This window comes from Lissotriton vulgaris, chromosome 1_2 (genome assembly GCF_964263255.1).
Source record: "Lissotriton vulgaris chromosome 1_2, aLisVul1.2, whole genome shotgun sequence".
Taxonomy (NCBI): domain Eukaryota; kingdom Metazoa; phylum Chordata; class Amphibia; order Caudata; family Salamandridae; genus Lissotriton; species Lissotriton vulgaris.
Window position 1 is genome coordinate 91,542,296 of NC_141686.1, and position 16,348 is coordinate 91,558,643.

The following is a 16,348-nucleotide window of genomic DNA, read 5'->3' on the forward strand; positions in this document are numbered from 1 at the left end:
TCAACAAGAAGGTTCACGTTTCAGCAACAATGAGAGCCGCAATGTCCTGCTGGATGGTTTTTGAACACCTTTCCTTTGGCAAAGTCTCTCTTTCATTCACACTGTGCTGCAGCTGGTGATGACCTTGGATATGTTGATGAACGGATGTGGGGCTCACCTTCACGAATTACAGGTTCATGGCAAGTGGTCCAAAAAGGACTCAGAGTGCCACATAAACATTCTAGCAAAAAACAGGAGAGAGTTTTCCCGAGGGGACCCAGAAAGGACTGGGAAATAGTAACACTAAAAGAGGGGGGTTTCCTTTCTGTGGTTATTGCATAATTAATGTACAATAGATCCAACCAATAGAACCAGACACCTGTTGTGAGACAGTTTTTAACTTAAAATGAGTTACAATATCCTCAAAAACACATATACCTTCAGACCGAAAGTTGTATCAAAAAAGTCACATTTATTAAAAATGGAAGACACAAGCATTACTACTAAAGAGTTCAAACAATATCATAAGAATACATACATATACTTTTCTTCCAAATATTACAATATAAAAACATAAAGAGACATAATAAAAAGTGTTTTTTTATTATGTCTCTTTATGTATCCTCGGCGTGCTTCAACATCCTACGCATGCTACGAAAGATCTTCTGGTGGATCCCCACCGAGGCCAGGAAGACCGTCACTCAGGCCCTCGTCACCAGCCGACTGGACTACGGCAACGCCCTCTACGCCGGTACCACCGCCAAGCTCCAGAAGAGACTCCAGCGGATCCAGAACGCCTCAGCCAGACTCATCCTCGACATCCCTCGAACCAGCCACATCTCCGGACATCTGAGAGACCTTCACTGGCTCCCCGTCAACAAAAGAATCACCTTCCGCCTCCTCACCCACACACACAAAGCCCTACACGACCAAGGCCCGAGCTACCTCAACAGCCGAGTCAACTTCTACGCTCCCAAACGCCACCTCCGATCAGCCAACCACGCCCTCGCCGCCGTCCCCCGCATCCGAAGAGTGACTACAGGAGGAAGGTCCTTCTCCTACCTGGCCGCCAAGACCTGGAACTCCCTCCCTCCCGACCTGCGCCTGGCCCAAGACCACCTCTCCTTCAGGAAGAAGCTGAAGACCTGGCTGTTCGAGCAGTAGCGGCACCCCCCCCCCCCCCCCCCCCAGCGCCTTGAGACCCTACGGGTATGTAGCGCGCTTTATAAGTGTCATTGATTGATTGATTGATTAGTCGGATTCAAGCATGTGAATCTATAAAAGATACAATACTGGAGAGAAAAATAAGTTGCTTATCTATACACTGTGGTTCTCCAGTATTGATATATTTTATAGATTCACATGCGACCCTCCCTCCTTCCTGATTAGGCTCACTGGTTACCTCAGAGTTTGTATATGTAATGTAATGTTGTCTTGTAAAGCGCGTGTATCACCCTGCCATGGGGTATCTCAGCACTGTAGACCGCTGGGGAACCTGTCCTGGCTTTCCCTGTGAGATGGTCCCTGCTGGGTATCTCCAAGGTGAAACCAGGCATCCCCGGCATATGTGGGGGGCCGTTGTGGAGATAAGGCAAGCTAATGCCCAGAGTTGCCGAGTGTGATCCCTGGTTAGAGTAGGCACCGAGGCGAGAATTATCGAGTCCGCTGACCCTGGTCCATGACCCTGCCGCGTCAGGAATTGAACCCTGGTCCTGGGCCGTCCTCAGCTTCCGGGTCTGCCGCCTCTAACCAGTGAGCCACACCACTCCACTACACATACACACTTGTGTCGAAATCTAAGTTATGGTGGCTTTGTAGGGGAAGGGAACTCTGAGGTCTCTGCTGTGATTGGCTGAACTTTGGTTGCTATAAAATAAGGTTGAAAGGTTACTTGAGTGAGTTTTCTGTCTGTTCAATGGAGGTCTATTATGATGTTTTAATACTGCTATTTCTAATGTTACCGTGGACTCCCACCATGAAGAGGGGGAAGATTCAAGCATTTGATATCAATACTGGAGAACCACGGTGTACAGGTAAGTAACTTATTTTTTCCTTATAAAATGATGGGATCTGAATGGTGTGCAGTTGGTCTGTTATTCTGAAAACTCTCCCACCTTTCCCACTAAATAAGCCAAACCCAGCCTATGGTAGCATTAAAATGCAGAGGAAAGGAAATTTGCCTCCTCACTTCTGTTTTAATCTTTCTCCTGCCATGCCCTCGGATGCCGAATAACAGGTAAGTATTTCCTTTGAGATCCATCTGCCTGCTCTGCATTATGGCCATCCTAGTTGTGGGTGCCACTGACTGGATTGCAGTTGGTCTAGCATAGGGTACGTGGGGGGTCAGATGCTCATACAGATGTCAGTGCATAGAGAAAATCTTGGTCTGCCCTTTGCCCAAGCGGCTGGCTCACTGTCCTGCCGGCTATTCCTGCTGTCCTGCCCACAAGGAGCAACTTGAACGGAACTCTTCGTTCCTTGAAAGTTTTCTATAGTGGTGTGTGAAGGGGCAAGAAAGGCAGATATTTCCAGGTACTGCCATGTTCAGGGTAACTATAGTATCAAAGAAATGAAAGAAAAACGAAAGCCACAGAAATGCTATTTGGACAGAGGCGGAAATAGAAGGGCGAATACAAGTCCAATGAAGCAATATCTAATATGGCACACAGGAATGAGTAAAACGTAGGAACAGCTTTGGAACATGGAAAGAAAGAGAAAGGAGGGAAAGAGGTGTTAAAAGGGAATGTCCACTAAATAAGGAGGAAACAGGAAAAGTGAGCGGACAGGAATGAGAAATTAATATAGAATAAAGTTGAAGTAATATAAGTAAGAGAAGTGACTTAAGGCTATCAAACGAGGTTATTGTTGGAGGGTTATTGATAGAGAGACGTGGAAGTAATTGTGGAGAAAATGCAGATGAGAAAAGCAAAGAAAGAGGCAGCTGTTACAAAAGGGCAAGAAGTAAAGATGGAGACAGAAAGAAAAACATATTTTGAGAATTTTCCTGTGTCGTTCCTTAAAATGTGGTCTCTCCTCATTACCTCTAAATTACTCTTCCTTATGCTACTCATTACTTATAAGGGGAAACTGAGACAAAAAAAACCCATAACATGCTAAAAACGAAAGCCCTGCTTAGCCTAATGGCATTCTCCTGGTCTGGGTGCTTTTCTGAATGTTGTCTCTGACACCTTCTCTTACTTGGCAGATGCCCACTCTGTCTTCTTTGGTGGCAGTTTGTTGGTTTCAGACATGTCCATGCATGACGCTGTGATTACCTGGGGTGGGTGGTGCACCTGCTCCCCTTCCAATACCTCTGGCTGGCACTACAGGCTTGAGGGGTAGGAAGCTGAAGGAATACCCTGATTACTTACCTGTAATCTTCTTTACACCTAGTTGTACTCTTCCTCTTCCCTGTCACTATGATCTACACTCACTTCTCTTTTGACTGGCTGGGCCCCCAGAAAAGCCTTGAATATGCCAGGAGAGAGCTATCCAGCCCAGTCTAAGGCTGAAAGTTTCTGCCCCTTTTTTGGGGTTTCCTTTCTCGAGGTGGGATTTACTTCATGAATAATAACTGGGTACAAAACTGGTGTTACGTGAAAATTGAGAGTTATTTTGTATTTCCTTATTGAAAACATCACCCCCTCTAACTCCAGCACAAAAGGGTTCTCTTCTGCCTGCTTATCAGTGTTTAGAACTGAAAATACATATCTCAAAACATGTTTTAAAGAAATAGGTATTCAAAATTAAATTAAATTCAGATCGAGATGAGCTTGAACTATACTGTAATGTAGATATGGCACTATTAGTACTTCTGCTGAGAGAAAAATTACAAAAAAGGAGAGATGGGGAGCCAAAGAGATGACGAGGAAAGGACTGTGAGAGAAAGAAAATAATGAGGTGGGGAGAGAGTAACAATAAGGAGAGAGAAAAAGAAAGAGGAGCATTGATTAGGAAAATGAGATAGACAGAGAGACAGATCTAGATTTTTTTCTAGCTGCTTTTGGCATGCTGGTATGAATTATTAAGATGAAACCCCAGCACAGAGACAAAGTCATAAACGACTGCAAAGCAAACAAAGATCATAAAGATGGGCATTTTATATTTACTCAATAACTTATGAAGGCTCATCCTGCTACTGAAGCATCTTGATATGCCTATATTAGTGGGTTAGGAAAGAACATGCTGACGTTGGTGAGGGGTGTCTGTGTTAATATTCTCACTTGAAACTCAAAGAACTACTTTTTTTATTTGTGAATTCACTCATTTGTAAACATAAATATATGACAGAACACAGTATGTAACTTCGATAGCGTTCTTTCTGGTGGATACTCTAGCTAAAAGCAGATTCATCGGGTTATCAGACCTCATCAGCCGCCCATCATCTTTTTGTGTTGCTAAAAGAATAACCCCAAGTGCTCTATTTGTGGTAGTGTGGTCGAGCAGCTTAGGGTTAGCAGAGGGTAGTGCTTTTGCTGAAAAGCATCCTATAACATATAATATAAACAGTAGTCTAATATTGATGCCGCTTCAGGATTCTGTGGTTCCCTAACACATCATTAACATAACAATTAACATTTTAGCATCTGTCATGCATCATGGGGAATGCCTTATCGAGCACTACCATTGGACGCGTCGTTGTAAGCCCAATAATGTGAGAGCCTTTTGGTTATTGAGGGGTATCTGGTTTTGTGCGCAGGGGGAACAGTTAAGTGTCAGACTGGTTTTAGGGGCTTCTAAATGGAGACGGGTTATAAGTTCAATATGGGGCAAGTGATAAATGGCTGTGAGGAGGAACATGGGGGGAGTTGAGAGAGGGTAGTCACCAGCATGAGTGAAATTGGTGCATGGGGGACTGCTATCGCCCAGGCGGCGGATTGGTCCTGGGTGGACCCCAGGTTGGAGGATGTAGAGTTCAGTTTTGATTCTATAAATGTTAAGTATTTATGCCAGTCTAAGGGATTGGTGGCAGTAGGGGAGTTTGAAGCGTTGTCTTGGGTCAACGTGCTCAGCTACAAGTGCCCTGCGAAGGTCAGAGAGCCACACGTGTGTTTGGGGTGCTGAATTCAACTTCCAGGACATGGCCAGTCTGCGTTTAGCTAGGCCTAGTTCTAGATCTAGGAATATGTTGATGTGTTTACGGTGTGTGTTGCGCTTAGTTATGCCTAGTAGAAATTGAGGGCCCTGTGCTGTAATTGTCATGTCCGTGGCCTCAGACAGTGTGGATGCCACCTTGTTCCAGTACACTGTTAGTTTGGGGCATGTCCATACCATATGAATAAATGTGGCATCAGGGTTATGACATCTGATATAAAACTATCCACAATATAGGTCCAGAGTTTCTGAAAAACTCATTGAAGATTTACTCTCCCAGCAGACCCATGCGCTTTACGGGTGCAAACCTGCTGACAGTCCCCAGAACATATAGAACTAACTGGGGTGACAGAAGCTTTGTGGTTGCCACAGCTAAGTTATGGAATTCTCTTCCCACTCAGATCAGAGCCCTTCCCACCCTACTGGTGTTCAAAAAAAATTTAAAAACCTGGTTTTTCAATTAGTAGGTTTTAACTAGCAGTCTATTGTTCGTGACACAGGAGAAGTTTAGCACCGAGACATCATATGATATTTGTGCGCTTTATAAATTGTTATAACATAACATACATCTAGGGAATATGTCAGATGAGGTTGCGTGCATGCGCGCCAGCCTTTGTGGGGGAAGGTATGTATGATAGAGATAACTGATTTGTGAATACTTAGTTCTTGCATTAGTGCATACTGTCTTCGTGGACCCTATGCGTTGTACCCACTGTTTATTGGTTAGTGTGATTGTCAGTGTTTTCCTACCCGTACCATGTGTCAGTAATGTTTGTAATAGAAGAGATGTTTTAGGTTCGTCCTGCTCCATGTCTTCAATAACTAATGTGAGTGACACATACAGTAGGAAGGAACCGGGGAATATGCCGTAGTCATCCATCAGTGTGTCGAAGTAAATGTAAATTGATACTTGTATAGCACACTACTCACCCGCAAGGGTCTCAAGGCGCCTGTACGAATACCGCTGTGGAACCCATCTTGGCTTTCCCTGTGAGGCGTCCACTCCTGGGCACCCCCAAGGTGGAAGCCAGGCATCCTTAGCATTGAGGGGGCCGTTGTGGAGATTAAGCAAGCTATTGCCCAGAGTTGCAGAGTGGGACTCCATGATTGGAATAGGCACCGAGGCGAGAATTATCAGGTCTGTGGAATTTTGAGCCCAAGACCTGCAGAGGTGGGGAATTGAACCCTGGTCCCGGGCTAGACCTCAGCATCAGGGTCTGCCGCTCTAATCATTGAGCCACACTTCTCCCAGAGATTTTAGTCGACGAATAAGTCTCCAAGGGGTTAAGGCCAGCTGCAGACCAGTCTGCCATTTCTGGTTGATTGACACCAGTATATGGACTGGGAAGTACCCTGAGGGGTTGGTCTGGAGAATAATGCAGGGGTAAATGTCTTCGTAGCACATAGTGGGACCAGCAGCTGCGAGCTGTGGCCATTAGGATGATTCCCGGTTCCTTCGGTATCATTGACTTGGAGCCCAAAAACCACTCCAAAGTATGGGCTATTGTAAGGCAGCCATCCAGGACCCAAATTGGTGATTTTGCGGCCTGCTTGCCATCGCATTTGGCCATTGTAGTTGTGTGGTTGCATAGTTGGGAGCACCCATACCGCCCTCCGTAATTGGGGCGCAGAGTTTTGTAAGGATGACTCTAACTCTGGACTTGCCGCAGATTAAGGATGTGAGTAGTGATTTCAGGTCTGGGAACAATTTACTTGATAATTGAAAGCGTAAAGCAGCAAAGAAGTACAGGAGTCTGGGAAGCAGTGACATTTTGGATATGGCTATATGTTCTGTAGGGGACAATGGTAATTCAATCCAGAATGTTAATGAAGGGTGGGTGTAGGTGAACACACTACCCAGATTGCCGTCTATGAGATCTGCTTGTGAGTGGTATATTTGTACTCCTAAGTACTTGAATGAGTTGCTGGGCCAGGTGAGTGGGGCAATTGGTAAGTCCGTCCTTTACTCTGTAGTTAGGGGTGTCTTTGGGAACCGGAGCGATTTTCTCCAGTTTGCCTTTAAGCCGGGTATACATCCATAATCGTCCAGCAGTTCCGTCAAGCCGTGTAGCACTGCATGGTGACCCCAGAGATAGACCAACGCATCATTGGCATATAGCAAGATAATGTGCCCTTGGTTGTGTGCCCTGATGCCCCAATCGATTACATGGCTATGTAGTATGCAGGCAAAGGGCTACATCGCTAGGGTGAAAATAATTTGAGATTGCGGGCAACCCTGTCTGGTGCCCTGTTTGATGATAAAGGGATCCAAAATCGCGCAACCAGTCTTGATGCGGGCCTGTGGCGTGGTAAATAGCAGCTTAATCCAGAACAAGAACCAAGGGCTTACACCATAACCTGCAAGGACCGCATAAAGGTACTTCCATCCCAGGTGTCAAATGCCTTTTCAATTACTAGAGAGGCTATCCCAGTTGGCTCCTCTGTTGTGTGGCCCAATCTAGCAACATAAAGAGACAGCGTAGGTTTAAACTGGTATTCCGGCCGAGTATAAAGCCGTTTTTGTAGATGTGAACTAACAATTATCTCACTTCTAGCAATCTGATGGCCAGCAATGTTCCCAGTATATTAAAGTCTGTTTTCAGGAGGGACAGAGTGCAATACTAACCCATCTGTAGTGGGTCTTTGCCTGGCTTAAGTAACACCACCAACACGGCCTTTCGAAGTGAGAGGGGTAGTATGCCCTGGTCGTAGGCCTCTCTGTAGACCCGGAGTAGGTGAGGGACCAATCGTGTGCTAAATACCACATAAAATTCTAGGGTCCAACCATTTGGAGCAACTATCAGGGCAACGCAAGCCTCAATACATCTTGGCCAGAAAGTCATAGGCTGAACCATTGCTTTCCCCCTGCCTCCAACACCACTCCCTGGTGTCCAACTGCTTCCTGTTCGCCGTGGTCGCAGGCTCCCACCTGCACTCAGCGCCTGACGAGTGGTATGCTGCAACAGTACATCACTTTATTGGGGCCTCTGGCATAGTCCCCTGGAGCGGCAGGCCCTGCGGTTTGAGCAGAATTTGCGTGACAATGCTCGTCAGATGCAGTTTGAGCGGTTTGAGGTGAAGGCTTCGACCCTGGCTGGAGGCGGTGATGGTCACTGCAAATGCCAGTATGAGGGAAAGGGCCGGGTATTCCTAAGGCGCGAGGCCCAGGCCACATGGTCTAGAACAGGGCGGGCCGCACCGCCTTGCGGTCTCTCAAGAGCTCACCAGTCTCCTGCACTCCCATTTCTGCGTTGGCAGCAATCCATTGCTATTGCTCTAAAGTTTCTTCTGTCATTCGGTCAAACGACTCTAGCGTGTTGGGGTGAATAATTGAAATATCAGCCATACTGAGACCTGATCTGAACTTGGAATACTATTTCTAGTTTTCAATAGGCCTGCTTTAAAACCGTGATCTATCATTGGGAGAGTATTATTAATGTCCCCTAGTATCTTTTCAATCTTGTCCTCAAAGAATACAGCTAGATCAGTAAAAAGTGCTTGAGAAGGTTCAAACATGTGCCTAACACTGTGGATTTGTCAGTTTGTGCATGATTTTAAATGTCTTTTTTGAACATTTTTCAGCTTTTAGAATTACTGAAGTGTAGTAATTCGCTTTTGCCTTGCGTACCTCCTTTTTGTATTCATTTTTCTTTAATAATTGTTTATCCTCTTCTAAGTAGAAAATTGCACCATTTCCTTTCTAACATTTGCATGTTTTTATAAAACTTTTAACAGTTCTTTGTTCAAAGGTGCTGGAGGCCTTTGATGGGGTTGGCTATTTGTGATGGGTATTTTCCTATGTAGTGTCTCTAAGATCTTATTGTCTATGGAGTCATACTTCTCATCTGCTGTCTGACTTGTGTGAACGGCCATCTCCCACAGTCCATGTTTGCCTGGATGTCACATATTTCACAAACTATCTGTGACGGGATAGAACATTACTCGGTAGCTTGCACATCAAATTGTAAATATGTTGTGTAATTTTGTAACTTATTGCGTATATGTAATCTTGTAAAGGCTCTCTACCTTTACAACGCGGTTTTTACCATGCATACCATTACAACGCATAATGCTTTTAGGCGCTGGATAGTGAATAGTTTAATTTACTATTCCAACTCCAGTCCCCGTGAATAGTAGGGAAGGTTATTGGATAGTAAATTAACCTATTCCCTATCCTAGAGCGCCCCCCAGCGCAATGCGTTGTAATAGTTTGCGTGGTAAAAGTTGCGTTGTAATGGTAGGTCGTTGTAAAAGTTGCGTTGTAATGGTTGTATACCATAACACACACATCCATCAAGTTTATACAATTCTCCACAGACATTGGTATTCATTAAAACTAGATAAATCAGTGGAGAGGTGTATTGCCAATAAACCAACAGTGTCACACAGAAGAGGTACAATATTGAAGGAGTTATTTTGTCCAAGTTTTCTACCACCTATTGAGAAAAATCCAACCTGGTTGCTAACCAAACCTTTTAGCTTCTATAGGTGTACCCAGTGTAATGTCTGCCAATTTGCAGCAAACAAGATGACTGCATTCCAGTGCAATACCACAGTCAAACATAAAATAAGACACTTCATGAGCTGCAATACAAGCTATGTAGTTTATTGTATTGTCTGTTGCTGTGGACACATCTATATAGGCAGCACCCTACGACCGCTCAAGTAAACAATTCAAGACCACATAAGGGCAGTCCGTAACAACAATTCCAGCTATCCTTTTGCGGTCCATTTCAATGGGATATACACTCCGGACAATATGAGTGGCATTAGGTTTAACGGCATTACACATGTACAGTGTAGCCCTAGAGGAGGAGATAGACTCTTAGATCTAGGAAGGACTGAGACACAATGGATTCTCAAATTACGGGCGTCAGAACAAGGTCTTTACTTTGAAAAGGAATTGCCTGTATTTCTATCTGATTGATGTACCAAGTGGCGGAATGGTGGTTATGTTAGTAAACTGTATACATATTTTGCTTGTTGTCTTAAAACAAGATTCTAGCATAACTCACATAAGTATTTGGATAACAAGCAACTATTCGAAGTTTATAACTGAACAATATATATTTTTGGATTTTTTTTTAATTTGAGTGTGAAAAATTATATGATATATGTTACATCCACATAATACATGTTTGCGAATATCCAACGTGAAAGCTAAAGTGAGAATGACTGTTGTAGGAAACTTATTGATATATGCTGAGTAACAGTCTATGATATTCTTTGTCTATTTATAACATTTATGTCACCCTCTTTTCACTTTTTTTTAACTTTTCTTTGTTGGCACTCAATTCGAGCTCTGTGCATCTGCATGTATGTTGTATCCTTAAATATTCTGGGTACTCTCATGAAGTCATTTACTATTTTTATTGAAAATTTATTTTCAACATTTAGGTCAAATTATGTCCGAACGCACACCCCTAACTCCGTATAATTCATAATATAAATCACTGAGTATTCTGTGACTTATTATTATCTATGTCACATATCGGTTCTATTTTACATGCGCGGACCATTTAACTAAACCTGCAAATATTTTATTTTATGTCCCTTTTTTCGTATTTTACGTTTTCAGTTCTATTTGACATGCGCGGATCATTTAAATAACATTACACTAATCTTGCAAATACTTTATTTCATGTCCCTCTTTTCGTATTTATCGTTTTCAGTAATTTAATTATCAAGGATAGCTAGTATAACACATCCTTTCCAATATGGTGCCCTGCCACACATAGATTGTTTAACTTATGTGGCTTATGGATACACTTAACAACCAATAGTATCGGGTTGTTTACATGTTTCCCTTTCTGTCCTTTTTTATAATTTTTACTTTATTTCACATGGTTTATGCAAAACGGTTTCCATTTCGAGCTCCTACCTAATATGGCTGCCCAAATTCTATGGCAGGACGAAGGCTCCGATTATGCTTTCTCATTTCTTTACTGAAAAGACAGCAGCCAATCAGAACACAGTAAAGAAAAAAGCGACTACAATACCCATGAATACCTGGGCAACGATAGAGTATACAACACTATATAAGGAATCATAGAGGTCACTACTTCCTCTTCCTTTCAAAATCTGGGATCCCAAAGCCCCCGTGGCGTAGGGTCTGGTAAGAACCGTCCACTGGAGTCGAGCCTGCTTACCTCCCCATACCAACCTGATCAATTCAGTTTTTAGGAGCTTGAAGAATTGCCACCCCGGATAGTACAGAATGTTTAAAAATAGATAAAGTAATTGCGGGAGTATTACCATTTTGATCAGAGAGGCACATCCGGCCAGATCTAGGTCTCGTTGCCCAGTACTTGTGTATAAGGTGGCATAGTGACAGGAGAATTCTTCTAATATACTGGCAGTGTCCCAGCAAAGTGTACCGTCTGATTTTTTCAAGTCTATGATATAGTTAGAGTGACGTGGTCGCCTAATTGTGTCCGCCAGCGCTTTGCCAGGCCGTTCTCCTTCTCCATACTGCTGCGCTATCCAGTGCTTCCCCTGAAAGTGCGTCTCTCTACGTGCTTCTGCCATGTATTCAGTTAGTGTCGCTCTGAAGTTGCTCTGAGTGCTCTCATGTGGGTGAAGTGCCAACTGGGTCTCAAGCGCACAGAGCTCCTGTTCTAGTTTACAAAGTGAGGTGGTAATACTTTTCAATACACCGGCCCCTTTAGATATGCAAGTCCCTCTGAACGTGACTTTAAATACTTCCCAAATGGTCTCTACACTCTACACCGATCCCTTGTTCTTTTAAAATAATTCCTGAATCTCATACCCCAGTTCTGCGCGTATTGAGCCTCCAAGCACTGCGCGGAGGTCCAAAATTCGCCGAGGTGAGTGTGAGCTTGACAGGTGCATGGTCGGAGTATGTCCTAGCCAAATGATGCACGGTGCTAATCGCTGGGCCCAGTCCACGAGATAAGAGCCAATAGTCTAGTCGTGCCCAAGAAGCAACATGCACAGTGAAATGTGTGCCCTCGCGCTGGTGCGGGTGAACATGTCGCCATGCGTCTAATAAGCCTTTATCTTCAATAATGTCATGCAGTGTTAGGCTCGCCCTGGTGCGATGGTGTGGTGCAGTGTTTGATCTATCCGTGCCAGGAGCATAGGTAACGTTAAAGTCTCCACCCCATATGATGTAGGTCTAGCCTATGTCTTCTATCGTTTCTCATAAGGAAGTGAAGAACTCCGGGGAATCTATATTGGGACCATAGCAGCAGACCAAAGTTACTGACTCCAACCCCAGCTGTCCCCAAGCCAGGCAAGACCTCCCCTGGTCGTCACTGGCAGTTCTGGCAACATGGAAGGGTACATGGTTCTTAATTAATATCGCCGTCCCTCTGGCGTAGGGGAGTAAGATGAAAAAACCCTGTGCTGTGCCCAACGGGATGCAAACGTAGAGGGTCTCAGAGGTGTAAGATGGGTTTCCTGTAACATTGCTATATGTATTTGGTGATGGTCTAAATAGGCTATGATCTGTCTCATTTTCCGTGGATCTCTCAGGCCCCTGACATTCCATATAATAATGTTTAGTGGTGTTATGTCAGAAGACGTCCCGTGTGTAAGTAAAAAGGTAGATAAAACACAGCAAAATAGTGCCATAATACTCAAGTCCTATGTAAAGTACACTAGAGGTTGTGCCTGTGGTGACAGCCAACATTCGCATAGCAACCATGTACGTTGTGAGTGCGTAATATAAGACAATAAACCTTCCCATATAACTCTTCATCTGCCCAGTCCTCCCACCCCCTCTCCCTCCCACTGAAGCATCCCAAACATGCCAGACCCGTATGCCCACCCACCCCTCCCCAAGTCCCTCCCCAACAAAAACAACGTCATAGGTCCCACTAACCACATGTAGTGGACCAAGGTGGGGTGCAGCCCTATTGGGGCGATTCTAGGTGGCAACACAACCACCCCCTGTCTATACAGTCCAGCAGCCTGGGCCGCCAAACATGTAGGCAGGGGTGCCGGGTGAAAGGGTATGAGGCAATAACAGCATAACTTGACCATACAGACACAATACGCTTAACATAGCAGAGCTACCTCTCAACAATCCCCAGCAAATGCATCAAACCAATACAGATTGTTACTCTTACTGCGGTTCAGTGTCTGCTCCGTCCATCTGGAAATGCTGGGGATCTTCAGCATCTGCGCCACCCCTGCTCGACTTCTTCAAGTGTTTCAGGAATTCTTCCACCTGTTGGGGCTTCGTAAAGAACCGCTGTTTCCCCTGATGTGTGACACATAGTCTCATGGGGTATAAAAGTGCATAGTCAATCTGGGCCTTGCGTAGTTTGTTCTTAACATCCACAAATTTCCTCCGTTCCTCCTGGACCATGGGTGTGAAATCGGGATAAATGGAGAAGGAGTTACCATCATAGGACAATACTTGCTTACTGCCTGCCGCTCTCAGGGCCACATCCCGGTCTCAGTAATTCAATAGCCTTGCTATTATGGGGCGTGGGGTGTTACCAGGTTTCGGCCGAGGTCCCAGCGATCTGTGGGCGCGTTCGACGATGAATTGAGTGGAAAAAGCCTCGGCGCCTATCGCAGAGAGAAGCATTTTCTCCACATAATCCTCCATACGCCCAGTGTTGGTCGTTTCCGGTATGCCTAAGATGCGAATGTTGTTGCGCCGACTGCGCGCTTCTAAGTCTACTTTGTCCGCAATGGTGGCAAACCCCTGTCGCATCTCCCGGAGGATGTCCTGAACATCGGTGACTGGCGTCACGGGAGTCACTGTTCCCCCCCTGCTTCTGCCCATCCTGCCCAGTGCGATTAGTCTTTTTGGCAGCATCAAAATTAAGTTTGGGCTGTCGCGTATCAGGTTTACCCATGTCGCCAAAGGTATCTCAGGTGCGGTGCTTATCGTGCTCAGCCAGGGATGTGCCCCGTTCATTGGGCCAATGGGGTGGGCAGCTGGTGCTCAGCGTGGACAGGAGCAAAAAGGAAGATAAGGGGGGGAGAGCAAGACGTGGCTGTAGCTATGGAGTATCTTTGTAGCAGGCCAGCCTCACTTCAGGGTGGCAAGTTCAATGCGAGGCAGTTGGCTGCAAAGAGTTGTTCAGAAGAGCGAATAGGTGTAGTGTTTCAGCGCCAGTGTATTCAACCTGGGGCCTCCCTGTTGCGTGTACCCAGGATTCAGGCCTGCCTCATGTAAAGAATATTTAGAGCAGTCCCAAGCTTACACTCCGGGAGTCGGACGCGTGAGGCTGTAGCTGTTGCGCCTGCACCACTCCCGCACCAGCTCCGGATATAAGAGGGTGCATTAATCATTTGTGGCTGCCAGTGCCATCACTGAGTGTCCTCACTAAAAATCGGGTCTATGTCTATGCTCGGCAGGGTCCCTAGGAGAGGGGTCCGGTCTCAGTCTCAGAGGAACAGTGCTCTCCCAGAGCAAAAGCCTTTAGATGTGGCACCTAGTGGTACAGGCCTCCCAAAATGGCGGAGTTGCGTCACAGGGGTATCGCAGGAGCCGGGGTCAAAAGTCGCGGCCTACTCGGGTCTCCTGCAGCACCGGGCTAGAGTAGCCACCGGGGCCAGCACGTAGTCTCCATCAGCGTGTCGGGCAGGTGGGGCCAGCTTCCGCAACAGATTCCCGGGGCAGGAGGCGATCCCCAGGGGTGAATTTCGCCAGACAGTCGCAGGGCAGGTAGCACTAGCGATCCGCTAGGTCGTGGGTCGCCGATGTGGCAGGAAAAGGAAAACTATCAAGGATAAATGACGCCGGGCGGCAGGAGCACACTAATTAGCAGGCATCTGCAAGTGGCCACCTAGCGCCCCCTCCCTTGTATACTCTTGTCTGACAGCCAAGGGCATATATATTCGCACTGATCGCTGTTGCCACAATTGTTTGTTATTCTGTTTCTTTTAAATGGTTTACTTATGGGTATAATGCACCATTTACTTACGCTATTGCTGTAGAACTATTTTCTCCTTTGTGATATTATTGGGCCAGAGTCAGTGACACCGGTACAGGAGTCATGTACCAGCTGCATGTGATATACTGCTGATTGCACGGCACTGTGTGCTCCTTGTTGTGACATTGTTCCAATATACGCTGTTATGCAATGTAACATACTGTGCACGTCCTTAATAAAAACAAGTATAAAAAAACTCTTACAGTAATGGCTAAAATATTATCTCATGAGGCTACCAGTACCACGTCCTTCGATCAGACATGGTTCTGTTAAGGCGACCAGGGACTCTCTGTTATTGAAAGTGTGTTCCTAAAAAGCAAATAGATCCATTTTGCAAACATCTTCCAGGAAGAATGTACTTGACTAGTATGCTACTAGTGGTATCTATTCAATTGCAGAACTTAAGTAAGACTAGCAGCTCATTTGACATAAGCTAACAAAATAACAACATCAGGATAGGCCTGTTTCGTACTAGAGATCAAAACATAGGTGTAAATGTTTTCTAACTACCAAGATGGAGCAATACATATGCTGCAATTTACAAAATGAAAAAATCATAAACATGGGAAATTCACAAACCTGGGGAATGTCTTCGCTCATATATTTGAACATACTTGAATTGTGAGTCCCCACAATTCAGCACCTTCACACTTGCTTCACCTCACAATGCATCTCTCTTAGTGGCACAACATTTACCCACTGCTGCTTCTCTGGTGCTTCCGGATAATGTACACTACGAGTGAAAGGTTCGACAGTGCCCCAGTACTTACTAGTCTCACCAGCATGGAAGAAGTAAGGCAGGTTTGCTCCTTGGGCGGCAGGCATTTGAAGGGCATCCTTAAAGTACCACAGAGGGTATCCCTTGTCTTCCTCGCCAACCTGTGAAGAAGGGGAGCATCATTATGTACACTCCATACAGCTCATTATCCGTGACTATCAATTCCAGGACCACACCACACTGCGAACCACAATGAGAAGTGAAGCAGAAGAGATGTGCCTCTGCAAAGGCTAACACGGGGACACCAACTAAACCAGATCTCATTATCTTATATTGACTTTTATTCAAATATACTGCAACCAAGATTGACAGTTTTAAAATCTTCATTCTTCCGCAAAGATGAAAGACGAAACATTACTATTCATGTCAGTATTTTATAGAATTTTTGGAGATATAGTATACCATTTAGGCATGGGCGGAAAATCCGTTCCGCTCGCGGATTTTGCGGATTTTCGGGAAATCCGCAATCCGCGAGATTTGCGAATCTCCCGCAAAATCCGCAAATCCGCGAGCAGCGGATTTTGCTCGCACTGCTCGCACTGTTCGCGTGAGTTCGCGTGAGTTCGCAACCCGCGAATAA

General features: G+C 45.2%; 1 protein-coding gene across 1 annotated transcript in view; it reads right to left on the reverse strand.

The window, feature by feature from the left end:
* LOC147733975 (adenosine deaminase 2-like) overlaps nt 1-16,348 on the reverse strand; it is a 316,988-nt gene that overhangs the window by 69,119 nt on the left and 231,521 nt on the right. The window contains exon 6 of the mRNA XM_086953604.1: nt 15,761-15,869. Coding sequence (XP_086809730.1) covers nt 15,761-15,869 — 109 coding nt within the window. The remainder of the gene's footprint in view (nt 1-15,760; nt 15,870-16,348) is intronic.